Source organism: Heloderma suspectum, chromosome 5, assembly GCF_057233095.1.
Source record: "Heloderma suspectum isolate Gila_16-S chromosome 5, 16-S_ref, whole genome shotgun sequence".
NCBI classification, from domain to species: Eukaryota; Metazoa; Chordata; class Lepidosauria; order Squamata; family Helodermatidae; genus Heloderma; species Heloderma suspectum.
Genome location: NC_139462.1, coordinates 163,424,435 through 163,447,660, shown reverse-complemented (window position 1 = coordinate 163,447,660; position 23,226 = coordinate 163,424,435). Strand labels below are relative to the sequence as shown.

General features: G+C 42.7%; 1 protein-coding gene across 1 annotated transcript in view; it reads right to left on the bottom strand.

Moving 5' to 3' along the window:
• Positions 1-23,226, bottom strand: part of NPHP3 (nephrocystin 3) — a 53,954-nt gene that overhangs the window by 18,872 nt on the left and 11,856 nt on the right. Inside the window, exons 8-19 of the mRNA XM_084858163.1 lie at positions 22,012-22,086; positions 21,498-21,677; positions 18,553-18,656; positions 16,926-17,040; positions 15,217-15,360; positions 14,289-14,386; positions 10,424-10,526; positions 9,094-9,176; positions 5,119-5,257; positions 3,009-3,173; positions 1,042-1,139; positions 28-150 (exon numbers count right to left, since the gene is read on the bottom strand). Of these exons, the coding sequence (XP_084714289.1) occupies positions 28-150; positions 1,042-1,139; positions 3,009-3,173; positions 5,119-5,257; positions 9,094-9,176; positions 10,424-10,526; positions 14,289-14,386; positions 15,217-15,360; positions 16,926-17,040; positions 18,553-18,656; positions 21,498-21,677; positions 22,012-22,086 (1,427 nt within the window). The remainder of the gene's footprint in view (positions 1-27; positions 151-1,041; positions 1,140-3,008; positions 3,174-5,118; positions 5,258-9,093; positions 9,177-10,423; positions 10,527-14,288; positions 14,387-15,216; positions 15,361-16,925; positions 17,041-18,552; positions 18,657-21,497; positions 21,678-22,011; positions 22,087-23,226) is intronic.

Sequence of the window (23,226 nt, the reverse complement as noted above, 5' to 3'; positions counted from 1 at the left end):
AGACATACCTTCAAGTGTTTTTCTTACCTTTTATAAAGATTCTGGGATACAAAGAGATTCAGCAGGCACTTGTGTAACTTCTGTTTGTCACCTTGCTGCTGGAACAACCAGGGGAGTTCATCTGCACTCCGCCAAGTCACTCTCTCTTCACTGATTTGGGGGCAGAGGAGAGAGAAAATCAAAATCATCTTCTTTACAGCTAAACTTATGGTACTTAATTTTCAAAATCACTTATCTGCATAATAATAATTGCTTATTATTATTTCCCGCCTTTCTATGTGGCAGGAAATAATAACCATAGTGGCTAATAACAGCGATAAACATACATTAAAACAGGTTTTAAATAATCTAGAACAGTACGATAAAAAGAATAGATAAAACCAAGTCAAGAATCCAAACAGTCAATGCAGTTACAGCATTTTCTTCTGTAGCCCTATCCAGGACTATGCAGTCACAGGCGTATGGGCAAAGGATGACAAGCAGAGGTAGAGAAAGAGGCCCCTCTTGCCTGAGAACCATAAAAGCCTGGAACTACCTCTGAAACGATGGCTTGCCTAAGATGACCCAGTGCAGGGATGGGGAACCTCTTTTGGGGGCCAGATTCCAGTCCTGAGTGGAAGCAAAGCCAAAAGGGGCAGGGCCAATATATACTCCCCCCCCCCACGTGCCCAGCATACTGCAGCTTAAAGTTCTTACTACCATTAACTAAGCCTTTGGAGAGGCATTTCAACCTTTTAGACTGGGGAAACATACACCCAAACTGGGGTGGTTGGGGCAAAGGGGACATGGCCAGGAGAAAAGGAGGAGTGGACACCTGGAAAACCCTGGTGGGATGGACTGGGACCCTGGAAGGGCCAGATGTGGCCGCCAGGCCTGAGGTTCCCCACCCTGACCTAATGAGTTAATGGCAAAAATGAAATTTGAAATGAGGACTTCCTGGTTTACAGCTCAATCACTTAGCCACTATGCTATTAAAACATCTGTTCACTACAGGAAATACTAGCTAAACTATTCATTTGTCTCATACCCTGAAAGGTTTACCTTAGTTGCATGGTGAAGTATTCTATCAGTTTTTCTCTATAGGTAGCAAAAGCATTCTGACCTCCTTCCATGTATTCCAGCTTCACTGTTTCCCAAGCCTGAAAAAGGACATTGTCGCATAGTGTACATCAGGGACAGGTAGGGATGGGTGAACATGCAGTGTTCAAGTTTGTTGAGGTTCTCCGAATGCTTCCTTGAGTTTTGTCTCATTTGTGTTCCTGAACACGTCTTTCCCTGCCTCAATCAGGGAAAATGTGCATTTTTCAATCAGGGAAAACGTGCATTTTTTAAAATGCACATTTTTCTGACCAAAGATGCACATTTCCCCCCATAGGCTAAAGCGCGAAATGCAAATTTACGGGGATTTGCGGAAGTGTGCATTTTCAGAAGTGCGCATTTGTGCAAGTGCACCCTTTTGACCAAGAACGCGTTCAGGAAATTGGGAAAATTTCTCAAGAACTGAGTTCCTGCTTGCTTTCGCATTCAGGGTGGCAAATGGGACATGTTCACAAGATTGCAAACAGGAACAAAAATCTCATACATCCCTAGCGACAGGCAACCTGATATTTTGGACCACACTTGCCATCAGCCCCATTCAGCATAGCCAATGGTCAGGGATTATGGGAATTGCAGTCGAAAACATCTGGAGGACACCTGCTTGCTTTTCCCTGGTAATGTCTCAAACTGGTATGTCAAAGATAAAGGCTCATATTGCTGTACTCAGAATATCTGGGAAAATATGACCTGCCATCATTGTTGCTCACAGCAAGTCCCTTTTACTGCAGCAAGCCTTCAGTAGAGGAGCCAGAGAAAGGAGAGTCAGCTGAGAGACGTGAAGCCTTGTGAGAACGCCAAACCACCACCCCCCGGCCTCCCCAACTCTATTTAGCCAGGGAGTTCTGGACCCTTGGGGTACAGTTAGACCAGCATTAGCAGTGTGGATTTACTCTGTTGTTCTTTTTGGCCTGTTAATTTTGATTGTCCTCAGCACTTGTTTCATTGTAATACTGAACTTCTTTTATGTTTATTGGATTGTTTTTATATTAGAATTTTTATTGATATGTTTTGTAACAAATTTTTTCTTTCAAATGTTGTCTTTTGATAAATTACTGTTTATTGTGAGCTGCTTTGACTACAGTTTACAGTAGAAAAATGGCATATAAATAACAAAATAACTTGACATTTTAGGCTGCTAAAGCAAGCAAATAATTAGTTAATTCCAAAAACATGCAACATTTATGAAGAACTGTTTCTGAAGCAAGTTGTACTGGGCTCGGTACTATTTTTATTTCTTGTATTGCTGAGTACTTATTTGCATTTTTATTATTGTTTTCACTAAGTTTAAAAAAATATTGGGGTTTTGGACTGGAAATGGTGGGGTATGAATCAAATAAATAAATAAATAAACAAACACTCAAGCAAACAAACAAACGTCATCCTTCTTGCCATGTGTGTGACTGAGCCTGTTTCTACGCAATGGTGCATTTGGCAGCAATTTGTGGGTTATTAGCCCATGGTTTGTTCTTTGGTTAACTTTGGGTTGTTTAACCCATGAACATCCCCAAGTGCCCAGGTTCAAATGTCACAGAAACATTTCTGTTTTTTTATTTGAAAACAGAAGTATTAGTGCATGTCCCTGCAATTCATGAAGTGCTGCCAAACATCACCATTACATTCCAACAGGGTGTGTGTGCGTGTGTGTGTGTGTGGGGGGGGGAGGTTCCCAACAATATTGGGATTATGTAATTTATCCTCTTTTTGGGCACAAATGTCACAGTGCAAGAACTACCATGAATCTTAAAAGATTTTGTAGAAAATGCATGAAAATGGCAGAACAATGTGATACTACATACATTAAATTTCCCTTGCTCTATGCTCAGTTATTCCTGAACTTAAAAACCTCTGAACATAAACATCAGCAGAAACTGACAGATGCCTAATGTCTTTGCCAAAGCACAGAATTTTACCTGGAGGTGCCGAAATTTTAACAAGCCACAACCGTATGTCAAAAAGCACATCTTCTGCAAACTGTAAACTAAGGAGGCCAACACTTCCCAAGACAGTTCAGGACAGAGATCCATAAGTTCTGATTCACTGACTCCATTGTGGCTAACACTGATGAGGCAGAGAATCTACAGAGAAAACATATGAAACATTTAAACAAATGTATCTTCATCCACTGCTTATTCAATCTGCATGTGACCATCAAGACAAATACTAATAAATAACAAAGCACCATCACCAACAAAAAACAGTAGATGCTTGCTTCAGGGTCAAACTACACGTGATGTGTAGTTATAAGTCTTTCTTCAATGGGTTCACCGCTCAAGGAAGAAGTATCTGCAGGAGATTGGAATCTTGAATCTTATGTACACTTACACTTGGTTTTTTCTCCTGACAGTTTCCCACTCTCTCCAAAGAAAACCATCTACAGGACGCTGACATCTTGAATGGAGGAGTGTGTGTGTGTGTGCGCGTGTGTAGCAGTTTAACCCCTCCAAATTGCTTTCACAGCCATGGGGAGAACTTATAGCTTCATTAGCTGGTTAGCCAGATCAGTAGTTCTGTCCCTCTGTCCTGCCCACTAGTAAAGTTCCTACGAAACAGAGGCACATGTAAAAAAAACATAGTACACTAGATGCAGCTCCCTGCAGTGTGTTGCTGACAGGATATAAAGGGGAAGATGGCAGCAGAGTGAGTGGACAAACAGCTGCAGCTATAAAGAGGGCTAGATTCTCTTGGAGGTGGATGAAGCCATGTTACCATTGTTGCCTGACCAATTCCATCTTTCACTAACGTGATAGCAGGGGAAATCTCATGTTGCAATACTGCCTCTTCCCCTCCAATCCGTGCAATGGTCAAACCTGAGAGGTCAAACCTGTCATGCACTGACATTCAGAGGTTTTGAGCGGAGAGTGGGACTAGGAGGAAGACTGGAGGCTTCATGTGGAAACCTGCCCTTTTCTTGGATTAGCTTGGTTATGCCTGTACTGCTTTTTAATGAGTGAAGTTTAAAAAAAAAATCAGGAAAACAACAAAGTCAACCAACAAAAACATGAGATACCAGAATCAAAGAATCCTAATCTTCCCCTACACAAAAAGGCATAATAATGGCCTAGCAGTTTCACATACTTTTTGTTACAGCACTCTTCACTGTTGTTGTTTTACAGTAACAACACATAAAAGTTTCAACATGAAACACCCCGCATGAAATGTCTTATAATGGGCTAGTGCCAGATTGATTCATACTTAAAGAAGAGCCACTGAAATCAATGGGACTTAATTTAGTCACAACATACTTCTTCCATTGAAACCACCATGGAGGCCTGAAAAGGCAAAATGCAGCTTTAAGCAAGCATTTTAAAGCTAAATTTGACCTTTTTAGGCCACCATTGCAATCTGCTGCTGAAGTTTGGCAGTGTGTGGCAGTGGGAGTGCAGCCCTGGGGGGGGGGGGGGCATCCCTGCTTTAAAATATCATGCATCAGTAAGCATTGCAGCTGTTACGATTTTGACATTCACCAGGCCAAACTAAATGTAAATGTAAATCAAATTACACTGAAAGTGCAATTGATCATTGACTTTGAAACTCTGAAGCATGTTTGTTTGATACTTTAAGAGGGGGAAACTGCAGATAGGGCCTGTCTTTACCATCATGTAAAGCAACTAATTTTGTTTTGATACAGAACTGTCTGAATAAGATATTAAATTATAAAACATGTATATTGCTATGCATGTTTCCATGATCTATGGAAACAGAGTGCCTAGTACATAGTCTTGTATACAGGCTGCCATGTGGGAAAGTCTATGAAGTTATGCACATGGTATCACATTGCAGAATATTTATTTATTACATTTACTTCCTGCCTTTTTTCCTCCTTAAGGAATCTTCTGTGCAACAGCCTATGATATACCTGCTACACCAGACCTGCACATGAAGAAAGTGTTTCTGGATTTAGGGCCATGAATATTAGCATTGCATCACCCTGTGCTTTTACTGTACCAATGAAAAATTGTATCTACAAAATCATACACATTTCTTAAAAAAAAAAAAGCTCTGTCAGATTTGTGTACTTGCCTCTTTCATGAGGTCTTTGTCTTTATCACTTTTCAAGGATTCTTCAACTGATCTCAGAACTAGCTTGTACAGAGAAACCATATCCTGGCACTGGAAAAAGTTCTGAAGGATTACATCAATATTTTCTGCACTTTGGGCGCTGGAGTGGGGCAAGGGGTGGTAGAGAAAAGGGTTAAAAACACACACACACACAATAACTTTGAAATTTCACCTGAAGCTAAGTGTTTACAATTACTATGGATAATTTTTTATCTGTAATATCCTAATGATATAGGGCGGGATACAAATGTTTTAAATAAATAAATAAATAACTACTATTACCATGAACTTCCACAATTGCCTTGCACTTGTTCAGGGGCATCATTAGAGGGGCCCACCTGGGCATGGCCCCCAGACCTTTTGAGCTGTGCCCCGGATCTTTTGAGCTGTCCTAATTGCCAATTTTGTTTACGTTTTCCCATTGACTTGCATTAGAAAACAAAATCGGCCATAACATTTTGAGTTTATATGATAAATATATGAAATTTGGAGGCTTGGTAGCCCCCATGGAGCTGAGTGAATATGCCAAATTTCAGGCAGTTAGGTCCAGTGGGTTTTGTCCTAATCACAGGTAAATTTTGCTATTTTCAAGAAAATGTGTCAAAGCAAAGAGCATTATTTTTTTTGTGCTTCCACATACATGCATGGAATTTGGGGACCTGGTAGCCCCTATAGAGATGAATGAGCCTGCCAATTTCAGACAGTTAGATCCAGTGGCTTTTACGCTAGCCATGTGTAAAGTCTCCTTTTCTCAAAATCTAAAACAAAAAGTAAAAACTGTCAAGCCACCCAGGGGTTTAGAGATCCTAAACAGAAGGTCTTTAATGTGACCATTAGGAGGTCACTATCCCTAATCTCTGGTGAAGGTTTTTTTTGAGGTGCAAAAAACCTCTCTCCCCTTCTTTTCTTTTCTGCTCTTACATGCCCACTGTTGGGAGCTTGCCTGCAATGAAGTTTTGAAGAGGGAGAAGGAAGGGAAGAAAGAGCTCCATATGAAGTACTGGTATTTCACACCGCATCTGATTTTACTGCCCCAAACTGGATCCTTTGGCTTCTGCAGAAGTTTAGAAGCTTCAGTACAGCAAAGGATCCAGTCAGCCTCCACAAACTTCTTTCTCCCGTTCCACTTTAATTTCTCCTGAATAGCTGTAAGACTCTAATAATCCCAAAGGGAGGGTTAGGACTATGTGGTGTCATGATCAAGAAACTGCTGGGGCTTTTAAATAGGTTCTACAGTTTAAAAAAGCTAGAAAAAGCCTTCAGCCGCCTCACCTCGTAAACTTCATTTAAGTACCTGCAATCCTTACAAACCCTCCACAGCCTCCTAAATGCCTCTGAAGTACTACCTCTCTGAAAGGAGCCACTTGGCTTAGGGAATTCTCTCTACTCCCCAACCCCATGCACATTTCCAATCACCATCCTTCTTTTCTTCTTCCCTCCCCTATCCTGTTCTTTCTTTCTCTTCTTTATTCCACCCAGAGCATATCTTGGGGAATTCTTAAAGAGAATTCTCTTTGGTGGGCAAGAGAAGTTCTGAACTGTATTTGACTTTATACAAACAGACAAGAGGGTTGGTTTTTTTCCTTCTCACTTAAGCCCTTGAAAAAACTGGGTTCACATGGTCGCAGAGAAACAAATCTGGGGCGTTTTGTTTGTCAGTTGCCATTATCTAGCAATAGGAAGGGCTGAAGCTCAGTGGCAGAGCAGATGCTTGGCATGCAGAAGGTCCCAGGTTCAATCCCCAGCGTCTCCAGGTAGGGCTACGAAAGAATCCTGCCTGAAACTTTGGAGAGCCACTGCTGCCAGTCAGTGTCAACAATTCTGCGCTAGATGGACCCAAGGTCTGACTCAGTATAAGGCAGCTTCCTATGTTCCTATGAACAGAAAGCTTTAATTAAAAAAATAGGAGTTTTTGGTTTGCTTTTTAAGTGGAGGGGAGATAAATATTGCTAATTCGTGCAATCCTATGTATGCCTACTGAGAAGTCCCATTATGTTTAATGAGGCTTACCCTCAGGAAAGTGTGCATAGGATTCCAGCACAAGTTACTTTTGCAGGGAGGTTTGCACCTTGATGTCTGGCATGTTTACTCACAAATTAGTCCTGAGTTGTGAGCATGGTACTGCAAGCTTAATACAGTGCCTACCCAATTCTGACTAATGAATTGACTACCCTTTCAGCTCAGTCCTATGCATGTTTTCTCATTTGTGGGTTTGGGGTTTTCTTTGCATGAACTCTAGCTTCAGTGGTGCTGGAAAGGCACTTAGTACATGCTCAGAGTTTCTCCATAACTTAGCCCTAGTTTTGAAAACAGACTCATTGGCTGAATCCTGGTGAAGTCTCGGCACAAATGAAGTCATGGGGAGGAAGATACAATTAGAGGTTGTGCATAACAAGTAGAAGGTAGAGAGGAGTTGCACAAAACAAGACATTTGTTTTGATGAAGAGTCTGCATTTAAGTAAACTGTCAGATATGTTTACCCCACAAAAAAAAATCATTAGTCTTAACATTTAGGCAGCAAAATATCAAGCAGAAAAGCCTTCAGGTAAAAACAAAGCACAAAATAAAGTGACAGTTTAAATGAAAAAGAATTAAAGCTACTAACACAAAAATGCCCAAAGCAAGGTAAGTATTTATTGAGCTCAAACTGAGCAAGTCCCAATGTAAGTATAATAAGAACAGTTCATAAATTTCTGTCCGGCATATGTTTTGCACCATGCTCCTATGAGCCTTGTTGCTGACACTTGTTATGAGTTATAACTGCTGACCTTTTTAGGCCACCATTGAGCCAGCACCAAGTCATAGCCTGTGGGTGTGTACTGACATCTCTGCCTTACTCTTTATGTAGGCTGTTAGGCTGGCAGCAGGCACTATCACTGAAGACGGCCGAGTGGTGTTAAGCAAACATGCTGCTGAGTCCATCACGGGGAAGAGCAGAGGCTAAAGCCAGGACAAAGAAATGCTGTTTCTGATGTCAATTTTTATAGACTTAGCGTGCAATCCTATGGCTGCTAGTCAGTGGCTAGGTGGACGCAGGATAGTTCAGTTCCCGGGAACCGACCTCGGAGCCCGCACTCTGAGGTCGGTTCCCGGAGAACTAACCCTCACCCCTCCCGTACTGCCTCGTAGGCAGCACGGAATTGCTCCACGCTTGTAAGAGTAGAGCAGACCGGCGTAAAAGGGGTGTTCCTGGGGGCGGGGAGGGCGAAATGCCAGTACAACACATCCTATGTGTTGTCCAGCCGCCGCCACCCCCACTCAGACGTCCTGCAGCTAGGCAGTCGAAATCAGCTGCCTAGCCATGAATGCAGGGCAGGAGAAGTGCAGAGGAGACAATCCCCTCCGCATTTCTCCTGCCCTGCCTTGGATAGGTGGCCACCTTTGAGTTTGGAGGCAGCTGCCTAACCCCATAGGATTGCTCCCTCTGTGGGCCATTTCAGACATAACGGTAAACCACTGTTGAACAAGCAGAAGCAAGCTTCAGGTTCATGTGTTTATTGTTACATCTGACCTGGGAAAACCTTGGTTTATTTAAACTACAGTTTGTTAACAAGCCAGAATCATATGCCATGGTTTCATCCTGGCATGTTTCAACAAATCATAGTTTAGACTAACCAGAGCTACTTTCAGTTCAGATGTAATAATAAACTGGCTAGTTTAAAACAGGAAGCAGATGCTTCCAATTTCTTCCTCATGGCCACATTGGAAGAGAGGGGAGGAAGAGTGTGCAGGCCTAAGACATGCTCACATAATGGTGTAGCATCCTGTCCAAAATGGCCCATTGTGAAATCCAGATCCTATTAAAAGCAATGACAAAACTACCATTGATTTTAGTGGATCTGGATTCCATCACCGCAGTTTTATATTTTTAATCCATAATAATTATTTGTCAAAGCATGTGCAAAGCACTACATTTTCAGTATTCTTTCAACATACCCAGCTAGCATTCTGCCCCAAAGAGTGACATAGAGGGCATTGCACGTTGTAGTAGAATTGCTGTGTTTCTCTAGCTTCTTCTCCTAGAGGAGGTTTGAACACACACACAAATGTAAAATTAAAATTTCTGTGAGGAGTTGAAAATTGTGCACAGATATACAGTCTCAAGTAAAGCACAAAAATACACATAGCTAGCATACAAACTATGTTCCAGACAATGCAATGTATAGGAAGGATGACTTCTTTTAAAGTATGAATTTTTTTAAAGGAGGTAGTAGAAGCACTTTTCTGGATCAAGTGCTGTCACTCTAGAACATCTGAAGTTGACTACCCTCATATACAATCAGTGCTTTTTTACAATATGGAAAAGATACAGTAAGAGTTATATTGAAGTGTTACTTGATTCTCTTATGAAGTATTCACTGCCACATGGTGCATTACTTATTTATACTGTATGTACAAAAATTGACATACTACTTTCATAGAAATGCTACTCACAAGCTATGCAACTCATGTGCTAATTTCTTTAATGTGGTAGCAAGCTGCCTTCTACACAAACTCCATCTTTCAAGAATGTAGTGGTTCAGTTCAGACATCCAATCAAACCATGATTTGCACAAATTATAGTTTTGAATCTAAACCATGGTTTGAACTTCCAAACATACAGGCAAACCAAGGTTCAGAATAGCTTGTCTACTTTTGTTTTCCATCAGCTAAATACCTCTATATCTGTACTGTAGAGACCTCCTGACATACAGCACCAGCCATACCTATGCTTTGCCAACTCAAGACATTGCACCAACCATAGGACAAACCATGGTTTGAAAACCCACTTGAAACCATAATTTCTGATTTGGGTTTGCTGCCTCATCACGAGCCATGGTCTGCCAATTCAGACATACAAAACCACATTTAAGCTGCCTCTGGTTTGGTATGATGTCTGAATTAAGCCACTGTTAATAACTGGATGTGGCTAATGCATAATTAGATTACCAAAATTCTTTCTTCTCAATCATGTACCCAGCACTTTAAAAGTTAAAGACCATGTGTACAATATAGAGAAGAGACAGGCATACCAATTCACATTAAAATTGATGAGACAAGCAGATGACCTGTGAATTTCAATGGGGTTTTATGCATGATGGATTGTGCCCCTTGAGTGCATTTTATCCTCACTGATTTATCAATATTCAATAGACAGCATTTTGCTTAATTAAAAAAAAAGTTACACATGAAGAGATTCTAGAGTTTTCTTTTTGAGGAGTCTCACTATGACAGAGTTTGATAACTATCAGGCTAAATTATTCACACAGATATAAAGCAGCAATACCTGTTCTTTAGTCAGTTTCAGGTCTGCACAGTTGCATTCTTTATTAATGAGAGATTTCACATCCTTAGCATTTAATGGATCAAGATGAAGGGTCGGCCACAACCTTTCAGTGAGAGAGCAGAAAATTACTTTCTTAGCTGGTAATATAGGATGTGTAAAGAACATATTAATCAGATATTTTTTAAAAAAATCTAACTCAGACCTTTGAAGCCTATACTCCTGTACTCTGAATGATAAGACACTTTTATCAATAGAATTTCACTTTATCAGAGAATTGCAACTCTCTACATACAGTCAGGGCTAGAAATATTGGAACAAGGATAACTGTTTTGGCACTTGGCCTCTGTACACCACCACATTGAAGTTGAAAGGAAACACACCCAGATGGGAGTGAAGTCAGGACTTCCAGCTATAATTCAAGGGGTTTGACAAAAGTGGGGCACTAACCATTCAGGAAGTACAGCCAGTGGCATACACACACACACCCATCATTGGTGGCTCATAAGTAATGGAACAAACCAACATCATTTCAAACTTAAGGATCACCTTTAATACCTGGATGAAAATCCTTTGCAATCAATGACTGCCTGAAGTCTGGAACACATAGATATGACCAAATGCAGAGTTTCCTCCCTTGAGATGCTTTGCCAGGCCTTTACTGCAGCTGTCTTCAGCTGCTGCTTGTTTGTGGGTCTTTCTGCCTTCAGTCTTGTCTTCAGGAAGTGAAAAGCATGCTCTGTTGGGTGGAGATCAGGTGACTGACTTGGCCATTGAAGAACATCCCACTTCTTTGCCTGGAGAAACTCTTGGGTAGCTTTTGCTGTATGTTTTGGGTCATTATCCATCTGCAATATGAACCAGCATCCTATCAGTTTGGCAGCATTTGGCTGAATCTGAGCAGAAAGTATAGCCCTATACACGTCAGAATTCATCCTGCTGCTTTTATCAGCAGTCAGGTCATCAGTAAACACCAGTGACCCGGTTCCATTGGCAGCCATACGTGCCCATGCCATAACACTGCCTCCACCATGTCTGACAGACGATGTGGTATGCTTTGGATCATGAGCTGTTCCTTTCCTTCTCCATACTTTTCTCTTCCCATCATTCCGGTACAAGTTAATCTTGGTTTCATCAGTCCAAAGAATCTTATTCCAGAACTGGGCAGGCTTTTTAAGGTGTTTGCTGGCAAAGGCTAATCTGGCCTGTCTGTTCTTGAGCATTACCAGTGGTTTGCACCTTGTTGTGAAGCCTCTGTATTTACCTTCATAAAGCCGTCTCTTGACTGCAGATGTTGACAATGACATGCCTACCTCCTCAAGAGCGTTCTTGACCTGCCTAGATGTTGTGAAAGGGTTCCTCTTCACCATGAGCAGAATTCTGCGGTCATCCACTTTAGTTGTCTTCCGTGGTCTTCCAGGCCTTTTGCTGCAGCTGAGCTTGCCAGTTAATTTCTTCTTTTTCAGGATGTTCCAAACTGTTGTGTTGGCCACTCCCAATGTTTTTGCTATCTCTCTGATGGGTTTATTTTGTTTCCTCAGCCTAACGATGGCCTCCTTCACTCGCATGGACACCTCTTTGGACCTCATGTTGGGAGTTCCAGTGAACAGCTACCACATGCAACTGTAACACTCAGAACCACCTCCAGGCCTTTTATCTGCTTGCTTGGTCATGGGGTACCCAGGAAACAGGCCACACCTGGCCATCCAGCTGCTTGTCAGCCATTTGTTCCATTACTTATGAGCCACCAACGATGGGTGTGTGTGTATGCCACTGGCTGTACTTCCTGAATGCTTTTGTCCAACCCCTTGAATTACAGGTGGAAGTCCTGACTTCACTCCCATCTGGGTGTGTTTCCTTTCAACTTCAATGTGGTGGTGTACAGAGGCCAACTGCCAAAACAGTTATCCTTGTTCCAATATTTCTGGCCTTGACTGTACATGCGTCCAGACTTTAAGGCACAGTATACCACGCAGAGATGGAAGAAATCAATAACATGTCTTTTGAGATACTGGCTGCATTTCAAAGCCATGGGCATAGAGGGGCTTCCCATTCTCTTCTAAGAAGAAAATGCTTTACACATCCAAGGAGGATTCTCCAATGTGTGAACGGAGTACTTCTATACTCCTCAGTTTATTTCAACTGCATCAGCTGTTTGGGCCTTGACATCAGATTATCATGCAACACATTCACAATGGCTGCTCATTTGCTACACGGGCTCCAAAAAGATACCACATTTTCCAAACACTCAAACCACAATATATAAATTCCTTGGAAAATACTATTATTTTTCCAGTTAGTTGGACAACTGCACCTTTGAGTGCTACATGGACTGTGGTTGCAGAAATGCTGTAGGCACTGACTGCACAGTGCATGTCATCACTGATGATGGGGAGTATAAAGCCCGCCTTCTTAGTGGTCATGCATATTATGGACCTAGTTTTCCCCAAGCTGTAACTTAAAAAAAAAATAACAGTGGGTTGGATCCAGGAACTGCCTTCTGCGAGGGGAAGGTGTCTGCCCGCAGAAGGTCCCACCACCCATTTTTTAAGGATTCCTCCCTCCCCACCAGATCACAACTCAGCCCAATCAGCAGGGTCTCCTAACTGTGTGTAACATTTTCAAGGAGCTGGAGGGGCTACAGTAGGAAGGGGGGGTGCGGAAATCCATTTCTGTCAGCTCAGTTGATCCGACATAAATCTGGATCCAACCCATTGTTGGGCGTGCATTTGCCCACTGCCACTGGAGTGCTTGCAGCTCCCTCAAGGTTAAAAGATAAAGGAAAAAAAACCAATGTAGCTGCCCCCTCCTCCTGGTACTGCTCTGTAATTTTAGAATGCATTTGGGCAGTGGAGGCTGGTGGCTCCGATGTCAGTGGGGCTGTGAATTCACTCCAGGTTTCAGTCAGAACCGGTTAGCACCTTGAATATCTCCTTTACAGTTCTGACTGAAACCTGGCGCAGATTCGGAGCCACCAGCCTCCACTGAATTTGGGGAAGGGAAGTTCCCAGATTAAGGGAATTCTGCACATGTTCCTGGGAAGAAGCCCCATTGAACACAGTGGGACTGACTTCTGTACAAAGGATAACGCTGCAGGTTGACGGAAGGAAAGGGAAAGGTCTCAGTTCCTAGGACTGTAACACCTTAGAATACAAGCAGAGGATTGCATGTCTGATTGCATACAGTTCCATGTTGAAATATTCTAGCACAGTAAGGAAGAATTCTGACTGAGACTTCTCCCCTTGGAAAGAGCTTTACAAATGCAGGGCACTTTTTGACATGAGGAGAGCAAGCAAATGCATGGTCCCTCACCTGCATTCTGAAGAGGACCATATGCCTTTTCTGGCCCAGAACTGTATGCCTTTTCTGAATCACCTCCTAGTCCCCTTTCCCCACACACATATATAGCTGCAAAAGGCAACATGGCAAAGCATCCAACAGGACTGCTCCGCCTCCGCTGGTTCCGCTGTGCTCGTGGGACCCACTGCTTGTGCAACGGGGCTTTTGTACTACTAACCCACCCCCCACCAAGCAGAAACATTCATTTCTATATCGGGACAGGTTGACAGAGCTCCCTTCCACACGCTCTGCTGACCCGCCCACTGAGGAAATGCTTGTTTCAGGCTACATTTAGAACCGCAAATGCCCCATTGAACAAGCAGTGGATCTCGTGTATGCATGGACACAATAGGATACTACCATTAATTCTCCCCACACATCTTCTTTCCCCCGTCCAGACTGAACTGGTTCTTAGAGAATCATAAATTATGCTGTTGTCAACTTAAGGATGCCTCCTACACCTGACTTTTGCCAACTGAACAATGTAATAAACACGGTTTACTTTACAGCCTCTCCTAAATAAACGTACCTCCATGCTGGTGGACAAGTTTCAACATTCACAGATACTACAACCCTTACGTTCACTGGCAGGGGATCAATCAGCCACTTCATATGCCGTTCGGCTTGCTGAGAAACAACATTTTAATTCAAAATTCAGAATTCATCAACATGCCAGAGATACAAGCATTATTAACCCACAATTCATCCCAGATTTTTCTCTTCCAGCAGCACAGTTTTCCCTGTAGTCTCCCACAAAAAAGACACAAACATGAAGCAGGAATCTTTCCTCATCAAAATGCCTTTGTACTTGTGGTCACTGGGGTTGCAGCCAATGTGTTGGATCCAGATTTATGCCTGATCAACTGCACTGACCAAAGTGGGTCTCCCCGCCCTCTCCTTCCCACAGCAGCCCCTCCACCCCCCTGGAAATTCTACACAGAGAGGCAGGAGACCTTGCTGAATGGGTGAGCTGTGGTGTATTGGGGGGTGGAGGACTGCAAAAATGGGTGGAGGGACCTTCTGTCACTGAAGGGAGACCCTGGATCCAACCCAACAAGAAGCTTTTCCTGACCCACTCTACATAATGGGTTGCAGTAAGCAATGTAGTCTCCCAGTCCCATTCACAGAATCATAGAATATTAGGGTTGGAAGGGGCCAACTCCCTGCTCAGTGCAAGTCTAGTCTCAGTGCAAGTCTAAGTCTAGTTCCCTATATTTTTTGTTTCTAGTTGCAATCCACTTTTCCCACCTGTAAAGTTAAAAGAAAAGGCTCAACTGAGTTTAAAGGAGCTGAACTGCCTGTTTTATAAAATGTTCAGCACTTTGTACACAACTGGTGTTTAATAAGCATTATTCTATAGAAATAAAAAGGCTGAGCAATAAAATAACTAGCAAATCTATGCAATTCTACATTCATTTTTTCAGTAATGTAAGAGCCAAGAATATTGCAAATGTTACCTGGATTTGATCAATAGAGTCAATAATTATTATAATGCCGCCTTGGTGATGAGCAGAAAGTTTCTCCAGCCAACGAGGAAATTCTTCTAATAATTTAGCTGGATCCAATGTCAAGGGTGAGACTGACCAGGAATGCTGCATAAGCTAGAAAATTTTATACGTATGAGCAAAATGTTATATCTAAATTCTGATGTAACAGGGAGACATACATTCACACCCCATTAGTTCAAAGGGTAAGTCTTCCAATCTATGATCCCATGAAATTTCCTGTTAATTGCATTGTCATCATTAAAAAAGGACACGAAAGTGAATGCAAATATTTTTATGTCAAAATTAGGAAACTAAGGGTGCAATCCTATGCATGTTTAGACAGAAAAATGTCCTACAACTCCCAGCATACCTCAGCCAGCCATGCTGGCTGGGGAATGCTGGGACTTGTAGGCATTTTTCTGTCTTAAACATGCATAGGATTGTGCCCTAAGGGAGCAATCCTATGCACATTTAGACAAAAAAAAAATCCTAGAACTCCTAGCATGCCCCAGCCAACCATGCTGGCTGGGGAATGCTGGAGTTGTAGGACTTTTTTTGTCTAAACATGTGTAAGATTATGCCCTAAAACAATTATTTTGCAAGATGAACAATTCTTGCCAGGGTTGTATGAAATACGTTTGAATTAAAAAATACTTTTATGATATGTCAGGGTTAAGGAGAAGAAGGCTGGTTTTATTCTCTTATAAGGGGTGTTCAAATTTTGAGAATTGGACCCCGATATTTGGACAGCTCAGTCTGACAGATCGGCTGCAAACTCTTATTTGCATCATCCTAGTTAGTGGTGCCCCATGCAGACTTCTTATGGTGAGAAAAGGGATGATAGCATTGTGTAGACCCACTTCTTCCAAACAGGATTGAAAAGCCCTTAGGATGCAGCATCAGGGTGGGTGGCTGGGTGGAGTAGATGACCACTGGCCCAGATTCAGGGGAAGTGGTCTCTCTTATCATAATATTCTTCATGCCCCACAGAGGCACAAGGCTGGAAGATGATTGAGGGCCCAAAAGTGAAATCAATGCCGACTTTAAGGATTGTGATCTTTTCTTTTTCTCTTTTTTAAAGAAGGATTTTAACATATATTTTTACGCAACTGTTACACTGTTGCTTTCCAGAATGGCTTACATATTGTTCCCATGCGGTCTTCCACTCAAGGCCAGAACAGCTTACAATGCCAGAACCGCATAGCTTTAGTAGAAACTGCATCATGCGCCATTCTCTGAACTTATAATTAGGATATGATTTTTTACAAATGTATACATAATCTAAACCAAGAGAGACTAGCCCAATGGCAGCGCAGTGTGCTGCCAACTGAAAAAAAAGTAGACTGGGTTTGCCTAAAGCCACAAACAGAAGAAATACCACTTGTCTTTTCTTTCTTGTCCAGATGGCTGGAAATAGCTAAAGAAACCTATTACTCATTGTATACTTTCTCAGTTTTTCATTATAAACTAACTGATATTTCTGATAAATATTTTTAGGTATCCCATAAATCATTTTTACAATTTATGGAAATTTGAGACAAAACATGTACTAAATTCAATTGAAGGGGAAATTCAAGATTCATATAAGTTATTCAAATACAGTCCTTGTTTTCTTATTCACTTACACAGGCATTCAGGTCCTTAAACATTTGTGCTGATTCACAGCAAAATGGAAATACCTTTAAAGTGAGACGTTTGAGGATCAGTGCAGGCTCTGAACTGCTGGACGTAGGTTTCCCAACAAAATGGTATAGAATGAGTGTATTTGGCGAATGCTTCTGTTGCAACTGAATCCTAATGAGGAGGAGCGAAAGAAAAGAGGGAGAAGTGTGTTCCCCATCAACCCACATTCCTTGAAGCTGCATTTTGACAACTAAAAGGCAGCAGATATATACTGTAATGTTGATTATTAATGTATTGTTACATTTTAAGCCTGTTTTACTATTTTGAGATAGTAGTATTTACTTGTAAAAAAGCAAGCAGGAAAGGAAGATGAGAAGAAGGTCACTATGAGAAAGATATTAGGGTCATTATAGGAACATAGGAAGCTGCCTTATACCAAGTCAGATGATTGGTCCCTCTAGCTCACTACTGTTTACACCAGGGTAGGCAATGCTGTGTCTTCCAAATGTTTTAGAAAACAACTCCCTTCAGCCCTTCCAGCATGGCCAATAGCCAGCGATTAATGGGAGTTGTAGTCCAAAACATCTGGAGGGCACTGCGTTGCCTGGTGTCAGGGTGGACACTGAGCCCATAGAATCCCAGAGTAGTTCTGATTCTGAGGAAGAGGAGTCGCTCCTGGGAGAGGAGCGCGCTCCTCTTTCCCAGGGCCAACAGATGATGGAGATTCCTCCCACCAGCATTCCTAGCTTAGATAGCAGTCCTAGGAGTGACAGAGCGCGGGAAGCAGACTTGATGGATGCGCGACGCCGACGCAGAGAGCGGCGCCAAATGGAGGGCGCAGAAAGGAGGCGTAGTGCCCAGTTGGCGCGCAAACAATGGCTGCGCCCAGAGGATCCAAGGGAAAAGGGGAGGGACTCTCCCTAGACCTTAAGTTCAGGGATCTGCCAGTAATTCCCTTTCAAAAGGGGACCAACTGTTCCAACGTAGGGCATAGGTACTCTGCTGCTCAGATCTAGTTGCTAACAGTAGAGTTGCTAAGTTGTAAAAGAGGAATAAAGCTTTGAAAAGAATCCATTTGTCTGTGTCTGGACTTGGCTACTGGATTAAACTGAGAGAGGCCTCCAAGGAGCCCTTGACACCTGGTCCACAGATATTCTCCAGAGTCTCCTATCTGGAGATCCTGGGGACTGAACCTGGGACCTTCCTGCTGCCCTACAACTGAGCTACGGTCCTTCCACAAAAGTCTGACCTGTTGATACCGCTCACGCATGTACAGTACTTTCAGTGGTGTTTGGTCTTGCAGCATAAGTTTGAATTCTGTCATCCTGACCATCCATTTTTATTATGTTTTCTGTAAATTGACTTGAGCAAGGGAATGACAGTCTATAAACACTTTTAAACAAACAAACAAACAGGAGTAGCCAGCAGGCTGGACGTAGAGCGCACTATTACTCAGGGACAACAGACCCTGTCCAAAGAGGATGCATGTTCATGGTGCCTATCAGCCAAATGGTTTCTCCCAAATAGGGCAGATGCTTTTTGTCCACTTTGAGGACGCTAAAGAAAGGTTGAAAAATTGACTCTGCAGTTATTAGCCAGGTGGAGCATTATGTTCCTCTACTCTCCCACATTCCCAGCAGCCACAATGGTAGCTAGTTGCAGCAATTTAAAAGGAAGAAGTACCATTTTGATAGAAGGAGAGATTTTCCAGAGCCTGGTCCTCCAGATACAAGAAGGGGTGGAATTGGTGCTGGGGCTGCCACCAAGTCATTCAGACGTTCGTAGTACTGCAAACAAAACAAACACAGTGAGGAATTCTAGGGTTTAAGTTACAAAAGAGTGACTCAAAAATCCAAGCACATGCACTTGCTTGATTTTAAAGCTCTGTATAATATAAAAACCTCATTCCTAACCATATTAACTTATATCCCACTAACCGTAACTGTCTACGTTAGCGTCCTTAAGTGGTAACTCTGCTGGCAGTGGCTGCATTTGGACCGTCGTGGGGGTAAAAGAACCCATCATGGGTTCTTCCCTCACCCCTGTACATGTGACCACGATTCACATAATTACCCACGAGGCAGCGTGGGTTACCATGTCGTCTGAACCCAGTGCATGGCGCAGCGGGGATGGCTTCTCACCCACCCAACAACCCTTACTGAAAACTATGGGTTGTGGCATGGGTAAGAAGGCACCACCACCGCACGGGGTTCAGACAACACAGCAACCTGCACTGCATTGCAGGTAATTATGCAAATTGTGGTCACGCGCGCAGCGCGGGGAGAACCCATGATGGATTGTTTTGACCCTGTGATCATCCGAATCCAGTCACTGTGCCTTACATAACTGCAGGTTAGCTCACAAAGTGGTAGCCACTATCACACACTGGAGGCTCAACAGTTGAAGCTTAATTTCTCATATACTGTCTGCCTCACAAGTCGTACTGAATGCCTCCTAGGTAGCTTCTCTGTGTTCAACATGTGGAAGCCCAGCAACGCTACAAAAAAGCTTCAGTATATTTTTAGGGTTTATTATTTCCTTTTTTGCTTCAAGGATCTTGGCATGGGGAATGCTTCTTTGAACTACGCACAACTCTTCAAGTGAGGAAACATCCAGTCACTAAGCCGAACCACTGAGGGCTAAACTAAATGTGACTGGGGGCAGGGGGGATTGATCTCCCATGCTTTATTTTTTTTTAAGGGAGAAATGCAGCCATGAATTGGGGGGAAGTAGGATGTATCAGGGCTCTGGCACTGGGGGAGGGGGTTTAACCCTTTCCCTCCCAGAGACATTTTTAAAACCCAAAATCATCCTCTGCTCACAGGGCAATCAGCAGCTCCAGGAGAAGAGCAATTCAGATTTGAAAAACAGTAGGGTGGGAAAGGATTAATTCCCCTCCCCAACACTACAACCCCATCCTAACCCCAAGGTTGCTTTTGGACATTTCTAGACGAGGCTTTTAACATGCCACTTTAGCACTGCTTCTGGATTCCACTGTGGAACTAAGATCAGGTATCTACATACAATTTTTTCCTTCTCTGCTTTCTGTACATTTTGCTACATAACCTGTTGGTGGTGCTGTAGTATAGTGCCACTCCCCAAAATGCTGGATTTTCCTTAGGACAATGCTTGGAAAGCACCAGAGAGGCCCTAGAGGATTATGACATTATCTAAAGCACCCACAAACTACCGTGAGTGTACAATAAAAGCCTTGTCTAAAAACACTTTTTGTCCTTAAAAAAAAAAAAAAAGATTGATCTGATGATGGGTTTCTGGCCACCCTATGAAGCTGTGCTTTTACACTGCCTTTTTTCAAAACTCCCATGGCAAGCTTGTAGCTTGATCCTTCAAAATTCTGCAGAGGAACTTGAAAACAAAACACACACAACAAACCAATACCAGAGAGTCCCTCCTACAGTCAATATACTGAAATTTAACATATTCCGGTACAACTAAACATAACTTTATTTAAATGTGTTAGAAAACATACATTAGCATAATCTAACCATTAACCTTCAAAGTCAGCTAGCATAAATTAGACATTCTTTTTTATGCATTTTGGTATCACAATCTCAAAAGCTATATGGAAGAAAAGAAGTTTAGAGAGTACCACTTTAACTATTCAATTTTCTCCTTCAAATATACTTTCCAGTATCTTTGTATCCAAGTCACTAAACATCTTCTAGACCCCTATGTACACTCCAGTGCACACATAGCTCTCTTGCACACAGCCTGTGCCTTAATTTCAACAGAGAGAACAGATCTACACATGTAAAGGTATGTACACATGGAGCGGTGCCTCCACTGAAATGCCTGAAGCAGCTCTTCAAACCAGATGTTTTCTGTGTACAACTCAGAGTTCCTGTGCCTGAAAGAAATCAACAGATTGTAGCAATGGGATACAACACAGAGACACTCAAACATGTTTAAAGTCCCTGTAAATACAACAGGGCTTCCACCGTTTGATTTGAAAGCAGGTCCCATTAAGGTGAATGGAAGTTATTTGCATGTAAACACACAGTGGATCTCTGTTTAAATCAGTAGAATTATCAAGCTTTAAAAATTATTATCTTGTTCAAAGGGACCTACTGCTCCCATGGCCATCTGGGGATGATGGGAGCAGTAGTCCAACACTCCTAGAGAGTTCCAGGTTGGGAAGGCTGTACTAGTACATTGGATTTTGTACAATCTGCTGTTTGGAGCAGCAAGAAAGCATACCTGAAAACCCTCAACACAGGAGAGAAGATTTTATAAGTATACTGGAACGTGTACTTGGAAATTTTTTAGAGAGAAGATTTTATACTGGAAAATATACTTGGAAAATCCTCAACTTGAGAGAGAAGAAATATTTTCCATATAATAAGCTGCAATATTATCATAACAGTTCCTCCCCAAAGAGAGAGGGCCACATCTACAAAAACATTAATACTGGCGCTTTTGGCATTTGTCCCAGAACTAAGTGTGACATCTGTGACTAATACATACGGCCTCCTTCAGCCTAAGGACTGAAAGCTTCTAGAGTTGTTCTCAGATCCCGCTCCATCTGCAGAGTGGCAGCCTTTTTGCAAGGGAAGGCCAATCAGACGCAAACACTTATTTGCCATAAGGAGGGAGGGATATGAACTTACCTTCTCAAATCCTAGCTCACAAGTTGAATTGGATGCCTGCTGGAAAGCCTCCATCTGTTCTTGTTCATCATGTGCATCCCACAGCATGTCTCCAAAAATTTCCTCTTCAGGAACGGAAGAGTCACCGTTTTCTGCCACATCTTTCTTTTCCACTTGTGTAATTTCACAGCCCAATATATCCTGTGTGAGGACACAAGCCAGTCCTATGAAAAGGTAGTGAACGACTCTCAGAAGAGAGCTCCACAAACCTGTCCCAATCCAGAAACGAGCATTTTTGCTCATTTCCAGGCTTATTTTTAGAAGCGCAAAAGCCCTGTTGCACAAGTGGTGGGTCCAGCGAGTGCAACAGAACCAGCCTATTGGATGCTGCCCCCTTGTGTGGGGTGATTGTACTGATTAAACAGAAACCAAGAAACCCATGTTGAATGCGCTGTATTTCAAGAAAAATGCAGTATTTATATGTTTTTTCCCACCATATACATGGCCCTCAAAGCAGGGCCCTTTGAGAAAATACCTGTTTTATGGTCTTTTCCACATAATTATAGACTTCATATGCTCCTTCCTCTAGTCCTCCCACATGGCTGATGATCTAGGGAGATGGAGGGGTGGGGGTGGAAAGGGGCAGGGAGGAGAGAGAAATTATTCTGAAAAGATTAAGGCGGTCTGTACAGGAAGCATTTATCGTGCCCTCGTGACTGGCCATCCACAGACGTTTGTGGCTCCATTACATGATGCCATAGTCATCCAGGGCCCCTTCTGCACTATCCCTAGCAAAAAGTGTAGTTTAAAACAAAAAAGTTTAAATGAGGTATTTAAATACAATGCGGTGCACTGCCATTTTTCAGCCACTAGATGGCACTGTTTTTCATTGAAAGATATCCATGCTGCTGAGAAAGGATGTTTGGTTCAGGGATGTCAGAGAATTCCGCCACGGATCTCGGTGAGGCCAAATGCCAGTGCATTCGGCCCCCCGAACTCCGTGGCGGAACGGCCTGCCCCCCCCACCCCCCCGTGGATCCCCCCCGGGATGAGACTTACCTGTGAGGGATCTTCTGGGTGGCGGCGGCTCCGGTGGCCGGTCTTCTGACCGGCTGCTGCCGCCACCATTTCCAGGCTTGTGTTAAAAAAAAAAAAAAAATGTGATAGGCTACGTAAAGATAATCTGCGAATAGGTAAGTGACTTTCGTACATCCCTAGTTTGGTTGCATTCCTCGTCTAATGAGCCAATTCTCATTGCGCCATGGAATGTCCTAGGTCTCCATACAGTTGCTGAGCTTGAGGAGAAGGTGTGTGTGTGTGTGTGTGTTTTACAGGCTTTGTATAAGAACTGTATCCTATTCAGAAAAGGTTTACACACTTTTGACAATGAAAACCATTTCAGCACATCACTCCCCATGCTAACAACAAACAAATGTCCGGATTCCATAAAAAGCCTAGATGTGCTTTTTATGGAATCCAGAGAGTTTTAGAAAAATCTACTGTTTTTCTAAAAACATAGAACTAGTCTTAGGTAGGATTTTATGATGTGTTTGAAGCATTTGCTCTTGATAAGCACACAGCTTCTATTCAAATCAGAGCCAGAAATGGCTCTGTCCTTTTCCAAAGCACTACTCAAGCGACCACCCTCACCTGGGCCCAGCCCAATGCCTCCGGTGCACACTTGGTGGATCCAACATATGCATGGGAAAGGCTGCACTGGGTACACAGATTTCATGCAACTGCCAGCAGT